Here is a 25,791-nt window from a genome sequence, read left to right as displayed (position 1 = left end):
AACTGTCCTTTGAATTTACCTGGTTTTATATTGGATGGTAGCTTTCTGTGAAACTTATGCTTGACTCTGAACTTGACTGTGATCCTGTGATCCATGCTCAAGGAGCTCTTGAGCATGCATCTTCTACAGTGCATGATGGGTTACATTACAAAATTGGGCAAATGTAAATGGTCTCTTTTAGAGGCTTGATACGCCTACTAAATCCTGCACAGTCTAGTGAGTCTCTGTAAAAAAAGAAAGAAGTGTCAATTGGGAGATAAGCTTTTGGTCTGATTTTTTTTTATATACATATATGTATATATGTTTTAGGCAAAAAGATGTCAGCCTAGGTTGTGCTTTGGAAAAGTAAGCTTATCTCCTGTTATTGGTGCAAGCTGATGTTCATAACTTTATTGTCAACCTGTGTGTTTTCTTTTTGCAGCAGCCAGTTTTAGATGTTGAGCTCATGCTAGCTTCATTGAGTTGGTATCTCTGATTTTCTAATTGTCATCAGCAGCTTGAGATCAGCCAATATAGTAAGAAGTTCAGCTTGTTTAATACATAGATAGGCAGAGGTAATAAATTCATAGGATCATATGATGATTCAAGTTAGAAAAAGATAATGTCCTTCATGTGAGGTGGTTACCTGTAATAGGACCTGAGGGAATGGCATGACCTGTGTCAGGGAAGATTTAAGTTAGGTACTGGGGAAAGGTTCTTCTCCCAGAGGGTGTTTGGGCACTGGAACAGGCTCCTCAGGGAAGGGGTCACAGCACCAAGCCTGACAGAGTTCAAGAAGGGTTCAGACAATACTCTCAGGTACTTGAGAGATGTTAGGGATGTCCTGTGCAGGGCAGGATTTGGACTTGATGATTCCATGGGTCTCTTCCAATTTAGGATATTCTATATAATCCAGCTGCTCAAAGCAGAGTAAACTGAGGTCAGACCAAGTGACTCAGTGTGTTATCCAGATACCTGTCTGTGCTTTTAAGCTGCACGGTTTCTTGGGAATATGTATTTAGACTTGCGTGGTTTTTGTTTTTAAGGTTAGGTTACTCGTTTTGGAAGTATGTGAATTCATTTTTAGCTTTCTTTTCAGTGTATAACTGTTTGAGAGATGGGAAGATGGGGCCTGTGAAAGAGGTCATCTGGAATTCAGATTTTAAAAAATATCCCTTTTTCAAAGGGAAGTTTTTTAAGGAAGACCTGTTAATTTGCCTGGAAAATAGAAAAATAGCTTGTGTGATTCTTAGTCAGACTTGTTTTTAGGATGTTGTATAGTCTTGCTGTTTAGTTCCAATTTGTATGAGATTACTGGCATGGACTTTGGTGGGGTGATAACAACTTGGCTGTCTTATATGATAAAAGTGTTGCTTAACTTTTATTTAGCACTAGGCTGTAGAAACCTGGGCATCTTGGGATGCCTTCCCAAGAGCAGATGTGTGGTTCAAGTACCCCTTCTAAACTAATAGTGTATTCTAGATAGGAACATGAAAGACATCCTGTATTAGCCACCTATCTACATGGACTGTTTCTTCTTAAGCATTGTGAGTAGTAGCTTAGCTTTGTATTTCCTAATATGACTGTGTATCATCTTCAAATGCAATAATAATGAGAAAAAAAAATTGATGATGAAATCTGCAATTATGTTATTTACTTCCCTCTGAAGTGATACAGAACAGGCAGGTGATAAATGTGGAATTACTTTACATAATATGGAATTACTTTATGTTTTTAATTAGTTGCTATGATTAGTGAATTTAATTTCTTATATGAGGTTGTAACATTAGTGTCTCTATTTTTCTTTATATGTGTCATTAGTTTTGCTAAATTTTTTTTTTCTGTTTCCCTCTAGGAAGCAATTCAAGTTTTCTGCAAAGTCTGAGCATTTATGTTATCTGACTGAACTGACATCTTGGTAATATGCCATTTTTTGCAAGCTTCTCGCTATCTTTCTAAATAGATATGACGTGGTCTGGCCTTTTTTAAATTTTATTTTTATTAATTTATTAAATTTTTAATAAGTCCTCTTGTTGTAACAGGGTAACTGTTTTGAAAAGCAAGAGAGACAGAGTTCTTTTTTTTCCTAAGACTAGAGCATGTGGGTCACAATTGTAGAAGACAGGCTTAAATAAAGTCTGACACTGACAGCTTGCTTACAAAGCCAGTTACCTTAAAAGCTGCATTGTTTATTGGAGATTCAAGGTGTGCTGAAGCAGCCATGTCTGGATCTCTTCATGACCAGAGAGGAGATCCTTCTCCTGTTTTAGTAGCTGCAAGAAGGCAGCATGGGACAGGCTCTCTGGAGAAATGTCCTCCTGTATGTTTTATCACCTTCTGAGGTGTCTCCTGCCCTGGAAAGACCTCTTACCTTTCGGTTGCTTCTTCCAATAGTTCTTATTTTCAGTCCTTCAGACATCTAATGAGAGCAACTTTCTGTCCTCCTTCAAAGGTGTATGAAATTTTCATAAGGTTGATTTGATAGGCTTGCTCTTGGTATTCTAGAAGATACTAATTTTTCCAGTGCCAAAATGTGTATAATTTTTTTCCTATTAGGCTGGAAAAGTGTGTATTATTCTTGATACCCTCTTTTTTTCCCCCCGGCATGATGGTTTTATTACTATTTTGTATTATTTTTGCCTTTGTTGTATGGCTCAGTCTCTGTTCTCATAATATTATACCCCATCTGAATTTTTTGTTTGTTTATTGATGGATCTTTTGGTGGTAACATTTTTCTCTACTGTTGGGAAGAAAAATTTTAATTTTTTTTCCTAGAAAATAAAAAATCTCTTTGCTTCAGATTTCTCTGTTAAGTCTTTGGCTCTTCTGCCTTAGAAGTGCTTGGATTTCTGCCTGTAGTTATCCTGAACACCTTCTTCTGAATTCCTGTCTAGACAAGCAACTAGTTGTATTGATGCTGCCTTTTTCAGGATCTCTTTAGGCTAATTTCTCTTTTATCTGTCATTAATTGTGTTTTTTAGCATGCCCACTTTCAAATTACTAGTGGCTTGATCTCTTCTTGAGGAGTGATGTTGAATAGCTCTTTCCCAGCACCACAGAAACTTACATACCTCATGTAGTAGTGTTTAACTGATGACCTCATGCACTAACTTGAAAGGATTTAGTATGTGTCTGGTTTTCAGAGGGTTAAAAATAATTCTACAATTAGGAAAGTAATTCAGGTTCCAAGTATATGTTTGTCACCTATTTTGTCTACTGCAAAACCAAGCTGCTCTTTATTCTTCTTTAATGGGAGGTTACTAGATTTATAACTAAATCTCAAATACTATAAAATAATACTGATTTTTTTTTTCTCCCATTGTTTACTTCTTAACCATAAGAACTGGAAATCTTCCTAGTATTTTTTGTATCGGACAATGCAGATTTGAATGGGTGGGTGTTGATATGTTTCTCCACAGTTCACAGTGGAACATTTGGTACTTCTCTGCACTGGAGTAGTTCAGATTGGTGTGGAAGTTTGCCGTTTGATAGTTCTTTTTTCTTAGTTCCACTTCACCGAACATAGGGGGAAAAAGATTACAAAATTAAAGACCAGACAACCTTGTTCATTATTTCAGTGTGAAATTTAGGGAACATGTGTTACCATTCAAATTCTGAAATGTTTTCCAAACTGAGCTAGATGAGAACCAGTATTTGTGAGCCAGGGACAATAAAATCACTTTAAATGAAAACTATGTAATTTGGTGACTTCTGCAGTACAAGAACCAAATATAGTAGGTTGTAAGCAAGTATAGCCTGCTCTGTTAATTGACTAGAATGCTGGTTAAGTTCTGGTTACAGTACAATTTTCAAAATGTTTTGAAAAAATAATAACAGCTGTGTTTAAAATGTAACAGTTCATTTGTAAAGGCATGGGCTTTGTGTGGTGTTTTTTCTCTAAGCAATTTGGGTTAGTGCAAAAAAAAGTTAAATGAGCTTTTTCATTTTTGATTTCATTTTTTTTTTCCCTTTTAAAGATGCTTATGCCATCCCATGCTCAGAAAAAAGGAAAAATGTTTAGTTCAAGTTTTATTACAACCAACTGCTCCTCTGCCAATGAAATTATTTTAATCTGTAATGTAGTCTTCAATTAACTTCTGTTTAAATAAAAGAGTTTTCAGAAGGTTTACTTTCCAGCCCCATTATTGAGATACAGATTCAAAATTATGCTTTAACATAGTGATGCAAGGCAAACACTTAAAAGTGTAGTTAAACTGAACAGTTGCTTTGCCTTTTCAATTGTGAAAACCCTTTTGAATCTGAAAGTCACCTACTTCGAGGATTTTCTTCCTCTGTATTTTGTGAGTTTTCCATCATTACTAAACTGAATATGATGACTCAAGTTACCAGGATAGTAGGGTTTCACCTTTAGTCTGAGTCTGTTGGTTGATAAAGGAACTTACTAGTAGCATACTGGAAGGGCCATTTTCTATGCTCATACAGTACTGACCTGCAAAATAGTGTGGGGTTTACATGGTTTAGTTTCTGTGAAGTGACATAAAAGTTAGTGTCACCACCGTGCATGCACATCCGTGTACATTGTACAAAAGTCTGAAGCTGGGTTAACACAAGTTAATCATTTATTCCCAAATGACTTAGAGCTGTGTCGCTTTATAATATGTCTCTTCCACAGACACCAAAGATGCTAACAAGGAAGATTAAGCTTTGGGACATTAATGCCCATATAACCTGTCGTCTGTGCAATGGATACCTGATTGATGCTACTACTGTAACAGAATGCTTGCATACTTGTAAGTAGAAGTATAATTAAGTTAAAGTTGCTGACTTGGTTTCTGTTTGTTTCTGGGTTTTTTGTTGTTTTTTTCTTTTTTTTAACTTGCAAGTTTAAAACGTGTTTTATGGTTTTCCGTTGAAATTTCAAATAGCTATTGTGCATCAGCCAAAAAACATGTGCTTTACTAGACTACTTTCCTTTAACATATGATTTCCTTTTTTAACAAAGCAAATGGAGGGAACATTAAAGCTGTGCTGCATAAACTTGAAGCCGTATACAATTTGTGGTAATGTAACCATCCAAGAATGCACTCTGTCTTCATGCTAAAGGAATGTGGAATACCTAGTTCTCACTTCTGTTACAGTTGATGTAGCGTATGTTCTCCTCCTGGAACCTTTCAGATGTCTCTTTCTCTTCCGTTCCTCTGCAGAAAACAGAGTAGTTTATCAATGAAGAATAAGTATGTTGTATTGTATCCTAGAAATAAGCTTGTATTCCAAAACATTGTGATAAAGTAGTTGTTTGGTGATAAGTTACTCCATGAATTTCTATTTTCATGTAAGTGAAGGATGCTGTAAAAGCTTGCAACCCATCCCATGTTTTAAAATTGTTCTGCCACAATATTTATGTTTATTCTGATAAAGCTAGTAGGTTGTAGAATTAGCTTAATGACTTAGTCCAAAATTTTCTTGGAAGGCAATTATTTGGTGGCTGTGTCTTTATCATGAAACAAAAAGTGTCAGCAAACTTCACCTTTTATATCTGACAGAGGGAAAAGGCAATGTTCATGATTTGTCAGTGATAATGTTTTTTATTATATTCCATTTAGAAGCTCTGTTTATCAGTCTTGATGAATTTGTTGCACTTGTCACACTTAATGTTGTTCTGAATATCCTCATAGAATCTAGGATAGTAGAAGGGTTTGTTCTATGATTCCAAGAATCACAAAATGGTTCTAGAATCTATATTCGACCACCTGGCCATGGGCAGGGTCAGCATCTATTGGATCAGGTTGCTCAAAGACCCGTATAACCTGGCCTTGAATGCTTCCAGTGACGGTACATCCACAGCTTCTTTGGGCAACCTGTGCCAGTTACCGTCACAGTAAATAATTTCTTTCTAATCTAATCTGAACCTATCTTCCTTCAGTTTGAAGCCATTCCCCCTTGTCTTGTCAGTACATGCCCCTGTATAAAGTTCATCTCCATCTCTCTTGTAGTGCCCTTCAACTTTTGGAAGACTGCTTTAAAGTCTCTCCAGAGTCTTCTTGCTTCCTGTCTCAATTCCCATACTATTGTTTTCAGAGCTAGACCTCTACTTAGTTTTGCCCAAATATCTTCACTGCTGCTAGTTAGAAGAATGTATCCAAAATGAGTATCATAACAAGTTAACATGGCTGACAGAGAGCTAGAGAGAGGTCATTTTTTACTGTTCTTTAAAAATAAAGCAAAACCTCACAAAGATCCCTAAGCTGATATCAACCACACCATCTCTTACATTTGCTTACAGAGGAAATACATAGATCCACAGCTCTATGGCACTTGCTGCAAAAGTCAGAAAATGCACCACATTACCTTTTCCTCCTGCTATTTCTGGGGTGTTCTTTGCCTTGTTTCTCCCTTATTTTGACAATTTATATTTTATGAATGCTACTTCACTCTGTGCCCTGTATAATTGGTTTTGTGAGAATAGGCACAGAGTCCTGTCTTTTTAACAAAACTTCATACACGTTGGCATTGTATGTATTGTGTAAGATAATGCTAATGATATGTGTTCTTGGAAAAGCATCCTTGTAAAATCCGTCATGAAATTACCTGTCTGTTGAGATAGCAAATTCTATTCTGAATTATACCACCTTGAAATTTTTATTCTCTTCTACTCAGAGCTGCACATTTTTCTTACCTTTTCAATTTTTCTCTAATTTACTGATCTTTAGCCGTTCAAAGACTCTTCAGTAGTAAATGAAGTTCTTGAGTCCTTTAGTGAAAGTAATTTGGAGTACCAAGGCCAGCCCTCTGGAGGAAGAGGGCAAATTTTTGTAAGACTGAATTTAGGAGAAAACAAAGTGTTTTCACTTTCTTTCCTACTTATTTCTCTGCTGTGGTTTTAGTTTGTTGGTGACAGGTAGGCCACTAAGTCATTTGCTAAAAACTTCATCAGTAATAACTAAAAAAAAAGTCAAGTCTTTTTTTAGTTTGTATCTGTTCCTTGATTAAACTTCTAGGTTAGATGATATCTGCAGGTCTTGCTAAACTTTGTGTTTATGTCAGTTTTGTTAGTGTTTACACGTGAAAGCTGTCCTCCTATGTTATGAAAGGGAAAACCTCACATTATGAAACCTATCGTCTTCTGATGTATCAGGATGATAAAAGGTCGACTTGAACTAGGTACAGTTATGAAAAAAGTCAAGAGAAGTGAAACTGTTAAAATAAAAAAGTGAGCATTAGCCTTTCCTGTTCCTGTTCTGATGAAACCTCTCTGATGTGTTTAAGAAATCAGAAAATGTACAGCTGAGTTCATATCCACAGTCAGTGCCTGTATATTTAGGTAAACAGAGATCAGAGATATTGGAAAACCAAAGTAATGGAAAATTCTAGAAATAATATTGTTTCAGACCACAGAACAATTTCCATGTTGCCTGTCCATTACTCCGAAGACTTGTAGTTTCAGGAGAGGTTGTAATCCCAACCTGATCCCAGAAAAAAAGAACCTAGATGGCTGCAGCACCCTTCATAAGCCATCTAGTGGCATTTATTTGGATGCTGTGCTCAGACTGAAACCTGCCAGAACATGATCTACCTTGTGACCAGTTTATTTTAGGGCGAGTTAGTGTTTACCTAGTCCAAGCTGGAAGATGTGCTAATGTGGGATGATATTTTAGATAAAACAGAATGCTTTGGGTTGCAAGGGAACTATAGATGCTGCCTAATGCATCACCGCTGCAATGGGTAGGGGTGTCTTCAGCTGCATCAAGTTGCTCAGAGTCCTTGGTGAAGCTGTGCTGGCTGTCTGGAGTCACCTCCCTGTCATGCATGTGCCTTAGCACAGCTTCTAGCGCTCCATGATCTTCCAGGGACAGAGTTAAGGCAGACAGGTTGGTGATTTCCAGGTCTCTCCCTTTCTACTACTTCCTAAACATGGAAGCAATGTTTCCCTTTTTCTAGTCACCGGGGATTTCATCTGAGTGTCATCGCTGTTGGTGGCTTGGCAACTACATCAGCCAGTTTGAGACCCTGGGACACATCAGGTCCCAGAGACTTACGTGTATTCATGTTCCCAGGTGTTTGTGAGTCTGTTCTTTTCACACAGTAGAAGGGACTTTACGCCCCTCCCGTGCCTCCTTTGCAGTTCATCTATGCGAGAGCTGGGGGAGGAGGAATTGCTAGAGAAGACTAAGGCAGAAAACTTGAATACCTCAGGCTTCTCCTTGTCCATTGTTAATGGTTTGCCAGTCATTTTTATATGGGAGTTACACATTCTTTGACGTTCTTTTTGTGACATACTTACAGAAACCCTTATAATGCTTCATATCCCTCGCCAAGTTCAGCTTCATCTGTGATTTGGCCTTTCTAACCCTTCACTACCCAAGTTGGCAACATCCCTATACTCTTTCCAGGATACCTGTCCCTGCTTCCTGTCAGATTCTGCTTTTATTGACTTGGTAGGAATGGAGTTTGGCTTCACTTTTGCAAATGGATCTACTGTTCTGGCACTCTGCTGGAACAAGCTGCTGTGCGAGATGAGGCTTTGTCTAAACTTCTCCCACCAAGAGTGCTGTCATCCTTGGTGTGTGAATGCAAAACACAATACAAAGTTATAGTACTTCCTTTACTGTTACTTTTTTTTTAGTCAAAGGCTGTTTATGTAATTGTACTGTCTTTTTTTTTGAGAGGTAGATGGCACTATAGTTACAGAAATCCTTTTGTTTTGTGTGAAAAGTGCATTAATACCAAGACTACATGAACTAGTGCACTTCAAGAAAAGCTCCCTTCTTTTCTCCATACCTTTTCAGTTGTAACTCCAAGTGAGTGAGGATATCATGTAGTTGTGTATTTTATGAGTACTGTTTTGGGGCAGGAGAAGAGAGTGGTTTATAAATAGTTTACTTTGAAAAAGATGGATGATTGTGTGTATGCATATAGAACCATGCAGCTTAATGGTGAATGACTACTTCAGCAACTCCTAGCAGGACATTTTACTAATACTGAGGGTCTGTGACAATGTAATTTTTTTTTTCTGGTGGAAATTCAGCTGTAGTATACTCTGTGAAAGTTAGAATTAAAATAACACCAAGATACCCCCATTCCTGCTTTGGAATTCTTTTTGTGTATTGCCACCACACACACTTGTTCTGTATGTGGCCATGGTTTTATTGGCACCGCACACAGTTGTTCTGTAGGTGGCCATGGTTAAAGCAAATATGTTTTGTTAAGTATCTTTATGGGAAATAGTTCCTGTAATGTCATCCATGCAAACTGAATGTTGACCTGCTAGAAATTGTTCCAGTAAATTTTGAAGTGAGATTTTGTGTTGTGTACTATGTTAAGGTTTTTGATAGTTATGGATGCTGTAATTCTAGTGCATCCTTTCCCTGTATCAGGAAAATTTATGAAAGGTACTTGAAACTATGTTCTGCGAGATTAGACATCATGTGCATATGATGCAGAAAAATTAACTTATTTCAGTATTGTGTATTCTGTGACTATATAAAAGCAGACTTCTGTTATGCTACTTTTATTCCTTTTTAATTGTGAATTTCTTTTTTGCTAGTCTGTAGAAGCTGCCTAGTGAAATATTTGGAGGAAAACAACACCTGTCCTACCTGTAGGATTGTTATACATCAGAGCCACCCATTACAATATATTGGGTAAGTAAAAGAACAGAAGTCCAAGTAGCTTCACTCTAGACTGGTTCATCCCCTTTGATAGAGTAGAGCTTCTCTCAGAATTTTCATTCTTGTTTATCACCATGTTAAGCATTGAAAAAGAAGTATGAAGGAGATTGAGGAGGAGATACAGAATGAAACTTCTGCTATAAGTTTGCAAGGCCTTAGCATGGCTGCTTGTTCCAGACTTACAAGTGAACTATACACTCAAATGGTTCATTTCTGTGCGATTTTTAATGGGATATAGTCATTCCTCATTTTGTATGCTTGGGTTGTAAAAATTAAATATATATGAAACATTTGTAGGAATTACACTTTTACAAAATTATCAAAAATTAGTCTCAGTTGAACAGTGCTTTTCAGTGTCTGATCGCAATGAGAGAAATAATTTTTAACTTTATTGGTCAGTTAATCTTTTAAAGGTTTGCTTAGGTCATAGGAACAGGTAAGAATGTCATAGAATCATCATAAAATGGTGTGGGTTGGAAGGGACGTGGGTTGGAAGGGACTTTTTAGATCATCTAGTTCCAGCTGCCCTGCCATGGGCAGGGACACCTTTTACCAAGACCAGGTTTCTTAAAGTTCCATGAACATTCCCCACCACCCCCCTCCCCCCCAGCCTCCTTTCTGGGGGTGGGGTATGCACAACTTCTCTGGGCAACCTGTTCCAGCCTTGCCACTCTCACTGAAGAATTTCTAACCTATTATCTAACCTATATCTGCCATCTTTTAGTTTAAAACCATTCCCCCTTATCCTATCACACCTGCTTGTGTAAAAAGTCTATTTCCAGACTTCTTTTGGGTTCCCTGCATGTACTGGAAGGCTGCTCTGAGGATTCCCTGCAGTCTTCTTTCTCCAGGCTCTACAGCTCCAACTCTATCAGCTTGTCTTCACATGAGAGGAGGTCCATCTCTCTCGTCATTTTCATGGTTCTCCTCTGGACTCACTCCAGCAGGTCCACATCCTTCTTATTTGGGGGCCCCAGAGCTGAAAGCAGTGGTCTAGGTGGGGGCTTTTGCAGGCAGAGTAGAAGTACGGAATCACCTGCTTTGATCTGCTGCCAAGTTTCTTTTCATGCAGCCCAGGTTGCAGTTGGCTTTCTAGACTGCAAGTGCACACTGCCAGGTCATGTTGATTTTTCTATTTGCTAATATCCCCATGTCCTTCCCGTCAGAGCTGCTCTCAATCACTTCTCTGCCCAGCCTGTATTTATGCTTGGGATTACCCCAATCCAGGTGCAGGACCTTGTACTTAGCCTTGTTGAACTTTGAGCTTCACATGGACCCACGTCCTGAGCATTCCTTCCTTCCAGCATGTCCACTTCCCCACACAGCTTGGCAAATTTGCTGATGGTTCCCTCAATCCCCCTGTCACTGACAAAGATGTTAAACAGCATTGATCCCAGTACTGACCCCTGAGACACCTCACTTGTGACTGGTCTCCTCTTGGACATTGAGCTGTTGATCACAACTCTTTTGAGTGCAACCATCCAGCCAATTCCTTATGCACCAAATGCTGCATTAGTCAAATCCATACCTCTCCAGTTAGGGACGAGGATGTTGTGCAGGACAGCATCAAATGCTTTGTACAAGTCCAGGTAGATGCCATGACTCACCCTTTCCTCATCCACTGTCTCTGTAACGTCATCATAGAAGACCACCAAATTTGTCAGACACTGTTTTTCTCATACTGAAAGCCATGTTGGCTGTTGCCAATCACCTCCTTATTTTCCATCTCCATTTGCATAGTCAAATTTCATGTTCACTAAGTATTTTTGTTGGGTTTTTTCCGCCTTTTCTTGTCAGAAAAGACATTCTTTTCCTTGAGTACTTTCTTTCCATTTTACTCCTGCTGATGAAAATACATTGTAATGGTGTGTTTGCATTAGCTGTTGCATATCAAGTAGTGTTTTGTCTTCCATTATAAAGAACTTGTGTTTGTTCATAGCATTTTTCAACATGCCTTTCTCACTTCTGTAGCAATGTCTGAAGCAATGGTTTTAGCAAATGAGTCTGATTGCACTTTTACAGAAAACTGTCAATGTTCTATACACACATTGCTCAAGCTCATCCTCATTCAGGAGCCTGTAACTAAGTATGCAGTCTCCACATTTATATAATACACTCATACAGGAGTATGAGTGTATAATTAAAGGGACAGGTACATGCAAATAGGCAAGAATGAATAAATGACATGTAAGACAACATGTTTGCCTTGGTTCAAAAACCTGGGTTTTGTGCAAAAAGGGCCAGCAAACAACATGATATTGAGAGCAGCTGGAAGGCAATTTGTTATTTGTTTTTTATTGTTGAATACACTTAAGTAAACTGCTTAAATTAGTTGTAAAATATTGCCCCATCGAAACTGAAACAGACTTTGCTCAGCCTACTTTTGGATATATTTATTTACCTTTTTTAAAAAATAATTGACAGTCTGGAGTATCACAAGGTGTTTGACAATGGAGATTTAAACTCCTATTCATCTCTGTCTGTCTAAAAATGGGTAAACCAAATGTGTCTCCTTGTTTACATTTCTAAATACTGTTAAATAGCATCACAGAATCTTAAATTCTTTGGGACCTTAAAGATTATCGGTATGATCTAGTTCCCACCCCCAAATTGTCACCTATGATTTAATGGTGGTGTCGTGCTTATATATACTTATATATTTTCGTTCAAATAATTTTGGCAATGTGTTTGCAGTCCATAAATGACTGTTCATAATCTCAGCCTGTACAAATGGGATTGCTACTGGTGAGAATGACATGAATTTAGGATAAGTGATATTCTGAATACTTACAGTATTGTAATTACTGTTTGTGAACGTCTTGATTTGTCACCATTTCTGTACTTGCTTACTGATCTCCACTGCTGTGAAGTGCTCATGTCAGGTGATGAAAAGCCTGAGACTACTTGTAAGCCTTTTCTTTCAAGTCCAGTTCAGGACTTGATACTGCAGATACTTTTGAGATAATGACGTTGCAGCAGCCAAGGCAGACACTTGAAATGCTTCTTATACTGTTTCTTAATTGGAATTTAATTTCTTTGAGATCATAACTTATTTTAGATTAGAACAAGATTTTTCTAGATGAGCTGGGGATTAAAGTTTAGAATCTTAACTGGCCCTACTGTTCTACTTGCAGTGGGATTATTACCTTTTTTTCATTTGAGCTACATTACCTCTACAGGCTACTCAGCTAAATAATGTTTCTCAGAGTTACTTTATCCTTTTAAGAACAAAGTAAAATTTAGTTTGTTGTGGTCTTTTTCTGTGAACTTGTCTCATGCATTTTAGAAGAGTCTAGTAAAGATAACTAGTCTAGAAATGTGAGAAAGTAGTCTATAGGGGTGAGAAACAAGCTATTATTGATTCTTTTGTAATAAAAAATCTCTTAAGTTGGAAAAGAATTTTAGATTATTACTGTCATACTTGTCTTGATGCAGGAGGACATACTCAGTGGGGTGAATTCTTCTACAGCCTAGTTTTTTCAAACTTTCATTTGTTTTCTGTCTTAGCTTGTACTTTTTCATAATTTCTTTTGTGTTGCTGTTCTTTCTGGTTTGATAGAAATACTGATTGAGAAGTAAAATTGTTCTTAGGTGAATTTAGAGATTTTTGCATATGGTTACTCCTGGAACTTTTTTAAAAGAAATGTTTTCAATCAGGATTGTGAACTTAAGCTTTTGATTTTGCTTTTGGTTTTTTGTTGTTTTCTTTTTCCTTTCTAGTCATGACAGAACAATGCAAGATATTGTTTACAAACTTGTGCCAGGCCTCCAAGAAGGTAAGTTGTGGTGTGACCTTTTTAAAGGTCAGTTTGCACACACTTCTTTGACATTAAAGGAAAAAGAAAGTTTCAAATGATGAAAAAAGGGGCCAGGGGACAACTGAGAAAAAATACAGTAGAAAACAAGACTCTTTCTCTTGTGTAATTTTTAGCAATTAATTTAATTTTGTACCCGTACTAGCAGCAACTGAGTGTGGAGGTGGTGGGAGGCAACGTGAGATGTTTCTTCCAAAAGCAGTATTATGTAAAGCAGAATAGTCATTCAGCTTTTGAATGTTGCCATTCCATAACTCTAATTTGTTTTTGTTAAACTGTATACCTGTTGTGCAAGCTTTCTAGAATTTGCAGAGGTAAAATGCAATTTTAAAATGCTTTTAGTTTCTGCTATTTTTAGAGTTCTTTTTTGTTAGAGAGCTTTCAATTACTGTTTTCATAATCCTGTTAGACACTAGATCTGTTAAACCAAAGAAGTACTTTATAAATACTGCGCAGTGGGTTTTTTTTTCCTTACTGTATGTTAAAGCTTTCATTTAAATAGAGTATTTTAATCTGTTGAAGCTGCTTTTTAACCAGAGCATTTTCAAATATCAGTGTGATTAAATAGATACTTTAAACATTATTTCTGGGATATTGAAATTCAAAACCAGTGTTTTGACTGAAATACGGTCATATTCAAAATGGGGGATATTCAAAATTAGTTACAGTATTTTAAATTCCATCTCATTCTAGCAGTAATAGTATAGTAGTAATTATAAAGTTAACTTTGTACTTTTGTAATTCTGAAAAATAAGATTAGGCATAACTTGATGCGATTGGAGAGATAGAAGACTGTAAATAATGACACCATCGCCACTTGTTGGCAGTCCTTAAGTGGGAAGGGATTTGGAATAACTTCATAAATATTGCATTAGAACTTTATTACAGGAATTAATATTTGCAATTTTAAACAGCGGAAATGAAAAAGCAAAGGGAGTTTTATCACAAACTGGGCATGGAAGTTCCAGGGGACATCAAAGGGGAGACATGTTCTACAAAACAGCACCTAGATTCTCATCGAAATGGTAAATAGTCCTTTATTTGTTCTGTCTTTGGTGGGTGACATATAGTAAATTGATGAATGTATCTGTTGGAAGTATGTGCCCAGTGGATATATTATAATTATAATTGTTTCCTAACAACAAGGAATAGAGTCAGCATAGGATTGTTGCCTGTCCTTTATTTCTGTGCAGAATTTTTGGTTTTAGCTGTTAAGCATGTTGCTTGTGGCAAAGTTGGTCTCCATAGTAGTGCCTACATGGGGAATGTGAAATTACCCAGCTTCTGGGCTGCTAGCAGCTGAACTCCATAGGTGTTCTCCTCTTTAATGTCACGGGCTGTTGGCTGCAAGTGTTGCTTGAGCCGATAAGCACAATTTGGGAATAGCAAAGCTTATTCTATACTGTAGTACTGAAACTTGCTGCTTTAATTGTATTAGCACTATAAGCTGCTGCTGAGTATATCTGGGGTTTAAATATGAAAATAATATATATGTATCCCATATATCTGGGTTTTTTTATCTAAGGTGAAACTAAAGCGGATGAAAATATAAATAAAGAAACTTCAGAGGAAAAACAGGAAGAAGATAATGACTACCACCGAAGTGATGAACAGGTGGGCTCATAGGGCATGCTCTAGTTTTAGCTTGTTGTTTTAGCCATTGTGTTTTGGTAAGGTAACTTTGATAATCTAACAGAGAAGAAAATAAGTTTATTTCAAGCTACATTTTCTGTTCTCTGATCCAAACATGATGCAGTTTGGGCAATGCTTTTTTGTAAGCATGAGGTTTTACCTTTGGATTTTGGCAGGACTGGTGAATACATTCAAATCTTCATGCAAATGTCTTTATAGTTGTAACTGTTTATGAGTCTTCAAAGTTTGCTGTCAAATCAAATTCATGTAATTTTCCACCTTCTACAGGAGTGTACCCCAGCATTACCATGCTACATTAAGCTGAATGTGTATTGATAACTATGAATTAAACCTCTGGCACTTTTGGCACATTCACTGCAGTTAGCTCAGGTTGCAGTTACAGTGAGAGCTGCAGGCTGAGCTCTGCCCGGGAGCCCGAGGCAAGAGGCCATGAACTGCCAACCCTTGACACAGGAAAGGGCACAGGGACCTGTGGCACCAGCCTGGGGACTGACACTGACACACAGCAGCAGCTGAGACCCCCAGACTTTGGTGCTGCGAGGGTATGAAAGCCCAGGGGTTCCTTTGTTCAGGGTGCCTTCTCAGAGGCTCCAGCTGGAGCTGTTGTTATTTATTTACTGCACCACGATTAAGCTGTTTGAAGGACCTGGATGTCTGAGACTCTGCTATGGGAAACCTGGGGTTGGCTGGTGAGGAATCCTGGTCTGACTGTGAGTGTGAGGGGTGTAGCTGTGATGGGGCTTCAGTCCCAGCTCAGGTGGTGTGAATGTGACTGCCAGAGTGGCTTCTGGATGGCCAGACAGGTTTCCTTAGCAGCACTCTTACTAACTTATTACTTATTTTGTCTTCAGCATTTAATACGAATACAGTGTTAGCCCTGTATCATAAAAAGATCATAAAAGCAGGGAAGCCCACTGTTAATTTTAGAACACAAAGCTTGTTTGAAAGTGAAAATTCCCTTTGGTATAAACAATGTTTTGTGGTTGTGCAAGTGCAGAGTAACTTTAGCTTGGGTTAATTTTCTTCTCAGTAGCCATGTAAGGGAACTTTCAAAGGGATTGTACTTGTTACTAGATGCTCCTAGTGCAATACAAGCATACCATCACAGAGTTTAGACTGTAATGAATGTGATATTACCCAGGATGGGACAAAAAGTGAGAATTTGAAATATTTGTCATATCATTTGTATTCATTCTTTTTAAGAATCTTAAAATTAAACTAGATTAGCAGTTGCATTTATAGTAATAAATTATGTTCAAAGCAATCATTAAGAATTTACAATGGTTTTCTTACTATTTTCTTGCTCTGGCTTTTAAGGTATGGTCCTCTTAAGCTATTGACAACCTATGAATTTGGACTGAAGCAGCCTTATTCCAACACCAAAAATTACTACTTAAACATATTTGTCTTATTACCACTCAGCTTATGAAATCTTTGGAAATTTGGGTTTCTTAATTGGCATTTCAGTTTAAAGAACACTAGTACTGTACTTCACTGTATTGGATTAATAAAAACTGCATGTGGAATACATAAGACTGCAGAAAATTGTTGCAGCCAGCTCTTGATTTTTTGCCTTTTCCTGAAGGTAAGCATTTGCTTGGAGTGCAATAGCAGCAAACTGCGTGGATTGAAACGAAAATGGATTCGTTGCTCTGCACAAGCAACAGTCTTGCATCTAAAGAAGTTCATTGCCAAAAAACTCAACCTTTCTTCTTTTAATGAGGTAATATTGTAATTTTTAAAAATAAGTTTACAGATACGATAACTTGAAAGGGGGGGGTTTGTTCCTTTGCCAAAGGATGTCTTTTATTCTGATTTTATTTTCAGAAAACAGAAGCATGCACTGCTTCTTGAATTATATAGCGAGTTGAGTTATATAGCGATTTTCTTGTCCTTTTTTGGGTCTGTACAGGACTTTCCACTTAGTTTACAGTGCATCTTTTCATGTGCATTTATAAATAGTTGAGCAAAAAGACTTGGTTATGTGCTTCCACATGTGTTTAAATGGACTCTGGCAAGATGATTGTTTGATATACTATAGTTGAGTTTATCTCCAGCATTTTAGGAAGTTTGCCCTTTACAGAGGCCAGACAGAAACCAACACTTCAACAGTGAAGCCCAGTTGAAGAGAAAGCACCACAAATATGTTGCTCTTTTCTGTGCTTTTAGTGAAGCTCAATCTGAAGTTGCTGCCTACCACAACCAGAGTGTTGTCAGATGCGTATTTTTCCCTGTCTTTACAGGGTATCATGGGAAGAATTTAAGTTGAAAGGTACAGAAGGAAAGGAAATACTTTAAACTTCTCCTAGACCAGAGTAAAAAATTAAAAGTGGCAAACTATGAATGCAGCCCCTATTTATCACTTGGCTGGATCTTGGTAACAGTTCCTGGACATTTCAGTTGACTCTCAGCTTGACATCTCTCAATTCCATATTATGGCACTGATTCACTGACTTTCATTAAGACATTTCATACAAATCAAATCATCTGCTTTCCAGTCCAGTGTGTCAACACGTTGCTGCTCAAGCTTGTCAACAGGCAATTTGCATCTCTATCACTTTTCCTCCATAGCTTCTGTACACTTCAAACTAACACTCTCTCTCTCTCTCTTACGGTTCAAGTACATCCCTAAACTCTGCTAGTTTTCCTGAAACAAAACCATGTATCCTGTCCTGTCCTCAGCTGGCTCAGGTTGACTCCTGGCTTTAGCCCAGCAGCTACATTGCTACAAGGATTGTTCAAATGGGTTTTTTAAAATATATTCTTTTGGTATATGCATGTGTAAGCCCTCCAATGCAGTGTTCCAAGATATGACTTAAAAATCTACTTGGTTTCTACTGCAAGAAAAACTTTTCTGGAATACTGTTTATTTCTTTTTTATCCCTTTCTGCTTTCTTAAAAAATACATAAATGGTCGTGTAATTGTTGTACTAGTACCAAGTCACATAGAAGGAGAATTTGAGCACGTGGTTACTTGGTTGCTTGATACAGATTATTCCAGGTTTGAGTTACTGCCATGTAAGTGGACTGCATGCACATTCAGGCCTTTCTGGGCTATGAGGTAAAGCATTGTAACATAAGCCACCTTGGTGGAACTTGCTGTTTTCATACATGTTCCTTGGTTTTAGTTCACGTTCAGATATTGTAGTTCAGCTGATGAGTAGTCATATGATCCTCATGCTTTAATGTTGACATCCTCCTTTTTTATAATATCAAGACTTTTTAAAACAGAGATAGAAAACAAAAAATTCCTGTTGAGTATCTGTAAAACCCCTGTAAATGTAGCATATAAGTATATGGTGGTCAGTGTTTTTAAAAAAAACCCCTGTCCTTGTAGCAATGCCACCTGACTGGTGTTAGGTAAAAAAAAATACATAGTACGCTAAATAACAGCTCTCTCTGAGATTTCTGTCCTCTTGTTCATGTATTCAAGCTTTTTAAAAGCATGCAAAGCTTTCAGGAAAGGACCTTAGTACTGCTTGGGAAGATAAACCAAACGTTAAATCCATATCATACTATATTTCTTAGGCAGGCATTGACATGGTCTTTCAGTACTTCATGTTGAGAGCAGATATTTTTTCTTTCTTGGTATGATTTTTGTCTGCAGGGCAACTTCAGGATTACCAGTTCCAGTATCTTCAGAGAAAAAAAAAGTCTTGTCAAATGTGTAGTAATATGTGAAATATGTTGTTTGGTGCATTGGGTTCCTATGAATTAACTGTCACCTTTATTTTGTCAGCTGGACATATTATGCAATGAAGAGATTCTTGGCAAGGACCATACGCTCAAGTTTGTAGTTGTTACTAGATGGAGATTTAAGGTATGACACAGTGATTCAATGTAAATCATGAAGTAGTCAAATAAAATGTCTATAAAATAGCGATAATTTGGAACTGTATTGGAGTTTACCTTTATAGAAGGTACTTTTATAAATATCTACTTCAATATCCTTAGACACCAAGTATTTATTTGTTTCCAGTAAATGAAGGGAAGGAGAATTAAGTATTCATTGGAAGAGAAAAGGGAACACTGTATTAGCTGTCAAATTGTTATCAAGTCTGTCAGAGGAAGTAGAAGCTACAAAAAGTATTATTTTTGACCCCTTCAGGCAGTAAGAATGAATAGCAAAACTGAACACTTAGGAGGGAAGTCAGTATATGTATACATGGAATTATTGGAACAAGAAGTTTGTATTTGTAATGCAAAAGCAACACATTCTGAGCATGCAGTATACACTGAAGTGAAATCACTCGGTGGCTTTGGATGCATATCTAGACGAGGTCCATGTGGGAGTAGAGAAGCATTTTTCTGTCTTGGAATTATAAAATAATTGACCTGTGTAAGAGTCACAGGATAAAGTCCACCGTCAGTGTTAAAAATGTAGAGATGTCACAAGTGGAATCCTGCTGGAATCTGTTTCATATGGTGTTTCTGAATGACCTGGAAATAGATTTGAGTAGTTCATTACCAGTGCAGTGACACCATTGTCATTAATTAGATTAGTGACAGATTGATGATAAAGTATTGGTAAAGGATGATAAAGGATGAAGTCTTTACCATTCTGAGTGACAGGTGATAAGCAAACACCTGAAGCTGAATGTAGGTATATATAAAAGGATACAATGCAAACATTAGGGTTTTGTGGTGTAGCAGAGAGAACCAAACAGGAGCATCAAATTGATGTGCATCTATACTCTTCTCTTCTCCTGTGAGAGGTCTGTGTAATTGTCATGTGGAAAGCAGAACTGTAAACTGCTCTCCCAAATGAAAGAAGTAGTGGATATAAAATGGAAATGAGACACAGAAGGTCCAGAACAAGCAAGCTGAAGTAATTGTTTTTATGAGACACAGAAGTCCATGGTGCAGGATGTTGTGGTTGTAAAAGTTTGCCTATTTGTAAAAAAAATCAACATATGCTTTCACAGGAGAGGACTCACGTGAGAGCTATTAAATGTGAAGTACCACATACTCTAATTTTTGCTTTCTAGACATCCCTTACTCCAGGAAGCTTTCCAAGATAAACAGATCTGCTCCTGAAATAAAGGGGAAAGGGTTCTTTATCACTTGTTTGAGCCCCACAGATGAAGTTGCACCTTGTCTTTGTCTCGGTGAATTTTTGACAGGTCAGATAGCTGCTCTTTTCTTTAACTGAAGCTTTAGTTTATGACACAGAAGTTTTTCCTACTGAACAGATTAGTTCTGGATTTGTTTCTTAACTTACTGGTATTTCTGTCTTGCAGAAAGCACCTCTACTGCTACATTATAGACCCAAAATGGACTTGCTGTAAGGGAACTTAATTGTCCTTCTGGACAGAGCTTTTTGCAGAGACTATCATCTGGCACCTTCTTAGTGCATCACTAATCACATGACACAAACCAGCTGAATAATTTTGGAAGACTGGAGGGCTTTCATAGTGGGCTGTCCTGAATATTTCTTCTAGGGATATGTTACCTAGACTTCTGGGCAGACAATATTTGTACTTTTTTTTTGTACGGAAGAAAGAAGTTTCAACTCAGCAAGACACTACCAGCATTAAGTTTACAGATACTGAAAACACTTCACAGTTCCATGTAGCTCAGCCTGATTTGTCTCTTACAGTTACACACAGAAAAAAAGTTTGAGTGTTGTGGGGTGATATAAATATGTTGCTTTTGACACCAAGTTGCTTTAGTTACTTCTTGCATTCTAAATCTTTAAAAACTATATTTTTGCAAAGTGTTATTGTCTTATATAGTATGCCTGATTGCATTGGCTTTATTCAAGTTATTCTGTAGAGCATTGAACATACCTGATAATACAGTGACTGGTGATAATTTATTATGCTGCATTGAAAACTTAAGAAAATCTGGGAAACCAGTAAATTTTCATTTTTGCCCAGTTATTGCTCTCCCTCACCGTGTGTTTTAATAAAGTTTTGATACTTCTGTATACGTGTTAATTTGGTAAGACTAATAGAAACAATTTCAGTTGATTTTAATGTGCTGTGATATATATTTTGCTATGGTATAAATTGCACCACGTAATGACAAATACTCACAAGTGCTAGATTTGTGAATTTCTTAAAAAATAAACATTTATTATGTATTTGTGGCTTGCAGAAATCAGTTTTTAATTTAGAGAGAATTTGCTATCACTAGCTGTTGAAACAGTGGCTCTTGGACAACTTTGGGAGTATGGCAGATTTTTCATTTCACTGATTAAACTTACAGGCAGCTTTAAATTTCTTTAGCTGATTTCTTACGAAACCATAGTATTTTCTGTACTGCAATTCCAAACTTACATGAGGTGGGGAGGAAGGGGGAGTCAAGACAAGATTATTTTAGCACCTTTTGGCCTTAACTAGTAATTTTGCTTGCATCAACCCTAATGGATGCAAGGTAATACACATTAATGTATGTAGGGGTACATACATCTATGTACACATATAACTATATATGTTATGAAAAGCACCCTCAATGGCACTTAGCAGGGCTCACTGCACTTTTTGCTAGGCTTTTGGAAATAATTGGCTTTTAAAAAACTGTAGTTGAAAGTGATTTCTGCAAGCTATATCCACTATGTATCATCCATAGTACAATTGTAAGAACATTTGTCTGGCGCAGGTGTGAAGTCACTGAAAACAGTGTATGCCCTATTATTGCCAGCTGGAAATAGTTAACCTAATTTTTGGAAGAGTTTTCCTGTCAGCTGAAAATGCTAGTCGCTATTCCTGTTATTAAACCCTGTTATTTTTTGATAAATTGTCTTTGGATAAGAAGCCCTGCTTCCTCTTGCTGTGCTCCTTTGCTTCTTCTGCTAGAAAGTGTTACTTAGTAACCGGAAGCTGATACTGCAAGAGATTTATCTAAGCATTTTAAATATTCTTCCTCTTGAGTTTTTGAAGCGCTACATTCCTCAGCACATTTCCCTTAATTTCCCTCTCTGTAGTCTTCAGTTCTCCTTTCCCAGCTCTGCTGCTGCTTGTGCTTACCTTTGACAACAGGGCTCCTTATTTTTGATTACAGTCACAGATGTGAGTAGGAAGGAAGTGAAAAAGAACTTATGTGAGCAGAGAATGAAAGGGAGCCTCCTGAATTGTGGAGATGGAAAGGAGAGCCACACAAAGGCCAGAACATGCTGCTGTCCATGTGGGTGGAAGTCTTAAGATAGCTGCATTTGAATGTTTAGGTCACACAGAACTCCACATCTGGTTCTTGTGTGGTGTTTGTGTGCATGTCTGTGATTCATGCAATCAAATTTGGCTCTGATTTTGTCTTGCTGTTTGTGTATTTTCAGCTTTTTTTCTGTCTTTAGCATTACTTGATCTGGCAGAAAAGAACAAACAAGATTGTGTGTCTACCATTTTTAAAACTTTCCATGAAAGCAGTCAATGCAGGTGGTATGGATGTGTACACAGGCTGACATACTGGGCCTCTCTGGAGCTGTTTCTTATGTGATTGTTGCTGTTCTAGTGTGAGTAAGAGGCTGGCTTTGCCACTGAGGCCCTGAGAATGTGGACAGGACTGTAAGGGTCCCAGCTCTGTGCACACAGAGTATACACACAGTGGCTGTACCTGAAGTAGACATTAAACTAAAGCTGCCAGACAGCATTCTGATTAACCACCTTAATCAGAATATATATATATATATATATACACACAAACAAAAAAATATATACATATACACATATAAATGAGATCTGTCTACCTCAAGTGTGTGTACTGCAGGAAACTTTTGTATGACTAGATATTGACGCAGTGCTGTTAAAGTACATTGGGATTTCATTTCTTCCTTGTGTACTTGAGCAACTGAGAAATTAATTACGAACACACAAATTCAGAAGCCTTTCAAATCTATCTCTTGCTGTAACAACTTAAAATACAAAACGTAAAACTTTATAACCATCTTTAGAATCACTTGAATTTGTTATGGTGCTATCAGTATATAGAAAACTCTGTTTATATAGATACATAAATTCAAGCCAGTATTAATACCTGTTGCTGGGGTTTTTGCTTGTAATTGTGTGTAACTGCTTTTGCAATGTGTTTAATCTGATAAAACCGCACCAGTAAAAACAAACAAACAAACAAACAAAAAACACAAAAAAAAAACCAAACCAAGAAAACCAAACAAAAAACCCCCAAACCAACAAAAAACTCCAAAGTTACTCAGTTGTTTTTCTAAATCACATGTGATAACATCTTCACTACAAAAATTGCCCTTGGGAGTGGTGCGACTCTGTCTGTACCATATGTTAGTCTCACTAAAAGACTTCAGTGTAGAGCGAGGTCTTCTTTGGGTCAGAGCCTTGTTTAATTTCTGTGACGCTTAAGAGACAATTTATATCAAGATTATATTGGGTAAAGTAACCCTGATACTGTTGAAAGTTGAACTAAAATTTAGACACGGCCATACATATTTCTTAGTCCTGATGAGATCATGGTAGTTGATTTTGGCTTTTGTGAAGATGCCATTACTGTGAAGTAGTTTTTACAATTTCTAACGCTGGTAAATAGTTGCAGTAAGGAAGCATCTTGTTGCATTATCCTCAGCAGCAGTGAGACTGATGAATCACCTGGGCTTAGAGTCTCATTAAGTATACTTTCATTAAAAATAAAGAATTGAGATAGACTATATAATATTGAATTTAAATAAGATTTGGGGGTTTAAATTTTAACTTTATAAAATTATTTATTCTATTTTAAGCCTTCTGTCTTATTTTACCATCCAAGTATTTTTGGTTTTAGTGGTCCAGCTTTATTTACGGGCATATAAATTGAAACTGTAAGATGTTTTTACAAGCTTCTTCCTTTTACATTGAGTTTGAGTAGCTTTCATCTGTATGTTTTTGTTTTGTATGGATAAAGAGCATTACTTATGCTTTTGTGCAATAGGTTTGAAACATGCATTTATTAGGCTTATGTTTAAATTGTAAATGTAGCATCTACTTACCATTACATTTAAAAGGAATGTAGATGGCTTTTCTCACTTGTTCAAATGGAGTTTTATTTGGGGCTGTTATTTGGGGGCGGGCGTGTGTGTTTTATGCTTTGTTCCATTTTTTATTTTACGAGTGAAATGGGGGATTTAAAATTTCTGTAAGTACAAGAACTATCTGTCAGCAATATTTTAAAATAAATGATCTTGCAAGAAACCTTAATGTGAATTGTGGAAGCAATCGACAAGACTTGCAGCCTATCTGAAAATGTTTTGTGCCATTGTTAGGTCTGGTATATTTGTGTACCATCACACCTGGGAATATTTTTTTCTACGGTTGTGCAATAGTATACACAACACTGTCACTCAGGAGATATGGGACCGTAAAAAATATCAGACTACAACTATAATGGTGCTATTTTTTCCAGTAGGCTATGAGCCTTTGAAAGCTTACGCTGGCTCTTATTGTCTTTATAACAACGCAGTCCTAGGGGATTTACAGATTTTTTTTTTTTTCTACTAGATGATAAATATAACTTGCTGTTTTACAGCATTCTGCATATTACATTGAGATAAAGATAATAGGAAGAAGCCAACCAGTCTGTACATCAGTGAGATGAATCTTAGGTACACATTTTGTACAGAAGGCTTTACTGAACAGAAAAATCAAGTTTCTGCTTTTCCTCAGGTAATCACTTCAGTTTGGATGTTTCACTGAAAATATTAATGCAACTTTAGTTAGTTTGCCTAAAGTTGGTAACAGAAATTGTTCCACACACGAGTCTCCCTACATAAAATACAATTAGAGGTTACTTGGGTCTTGAGATCCGTTTTTGAAAAAAAAGTTGCAGAGAACAATACTAAAGAACATGGAGCAATGCTTCAGTCTCTGCTCTCATCAAAACTTGCAGTCAGGACAAAAATTACCTAAGAACTTGGGTCATGTGGCAAATCAACAGGTAATGTTTTACCTGTTTATTTATATACAAATTAAAGGTATGACTCTACTATTTGTTCCATTTTTTATCCTACTTAGAGTTTTTTGGAAATCTTTTGAAGCCACAATGACCTGTCCATGTCCTGGTGGTAGGGTAGGAGCTACATGTCCAATTCTATGAACGTTTAGATTGATAACTTTACTAATACCCTGGATGGTTCCACAGAAACCAGTGGGATCATTCATTCAAACAGAGGTATGGCTGAAGTAAGAACTCCTGAGTTTTAAGTACTGATATTCCACTATTTTTGTTATTTCTGTTTGAAACGGAAAGTATTGGTTTGATGGAATCTTTAATTCAAGTGACTTATCTGGACAAAAGGAAAGTTTGTTCTTTCCTTCTGCAAACAGGATCATTTTGCAGTTAAGGGACAATTAGCCAGTGCAACCACTAAGCCTTTTATCCTCGTATGTGGCATAATAAAGATTCTGGAACTGTCAGAGTGTAAAACCATATTTTTGGCTTAGCTTCATTTAAAAGTTTACAATTTTTTATGCTTTGTGTTGCTGTGTAATTTCTGTACTACTGGTGGCTAGTTTTGTCTGAATAAGCCTTTGGGGATTAATGCTTAATGTTTTGATTTTATGATAGTGAAGCTTGTATCCAGTGTTTTGCCAATGAATATTATATGCTTGTTAATAAAAGCAGAGAAACTAACTGAAATGCTGTGAGGCTGAAAGTTTTTGTCCTATTCTCTCCCAGGAACATGAGGAGCTAGCAGTCATCATAGCACTGAATAAATGCAGTGTGACTGAAACAGAGGTGGTGTGGCATTGCATTGTCATAAAACCTGCCTTTTA

General features: G+C 37.1%; 1 protein-coding gene across 4 annotated transcripts in view; it reads left to right on the top strand.

The window, feature by feature from the left end:
- The window catches only part of PCGF3 (polycomb group ring finger 3), a gene marked incomplete at its 5' end in the record, with an annotated part of 55,796 nt that extends 30,224 nt beyond the window's left edge, over nt 1-25,572 (top strand). For 3 of the 4 annotated variants that reach the window (XM_084225184.1, XM_084225183.1, XM_084225185.1), the window contains 9 exons: nt 1,835-1,897; nt 4,613-4,730; nt 9,485-9,581; nt 13,329-13,384; nt 14,338-14,448; nt 14,949-15,037; nt 16,662-16,799; nt 18,816-18,896; nt 20,317-25,572. In XM_084225184.1, the coding sequence (XP_084081310.1) occupies nt 4,622-4,730; nt 9,485-9,581; nt 13,329-13,384; nt 14,338-14,448; nt 14,949-15,037; nt 16,662-16,799; nt 18,816-18,896; nt 20,317-20,364 (729 nt within the window). In that variant the 3' untranslated portion in view covers nt 20,365-25,572. Of the gene's footprint in view, nt 1-1,834; nt 1,898-4,597; nt 4,731-9,484; nt 9,582-13,328; nt 13,385-14,337; nt 14,449-14,948; nt 15,038-16,661; nt 16,800-18,815; nt 18,897-20,316 lie in introns of those variants that run through there. The other variant, XM_084225182.1, reaches the window with a different exon arrangement.
- Between the last annotated feature and the right edge of the window lie 219 nt (nt 25,573-25,791).

The sequence above is a fragment of the Fringilla coelebs genome (genome assembly GCF_963513975.1).
Source record: "Fringilla coelebs genome assembly, chromosome: Z".
Taxonomy (NCBI): domain Eukaryota; kingdom Metazoa; phylum Chordata; class Aves; order Passeriformes; family Fringillidae; genus Fringilla; species Fringilla coelebs.
Note: the sequence above shows the minus strand (reverse complement) of the source record. Positions and strands in the feature narration are given on the sequence as shown.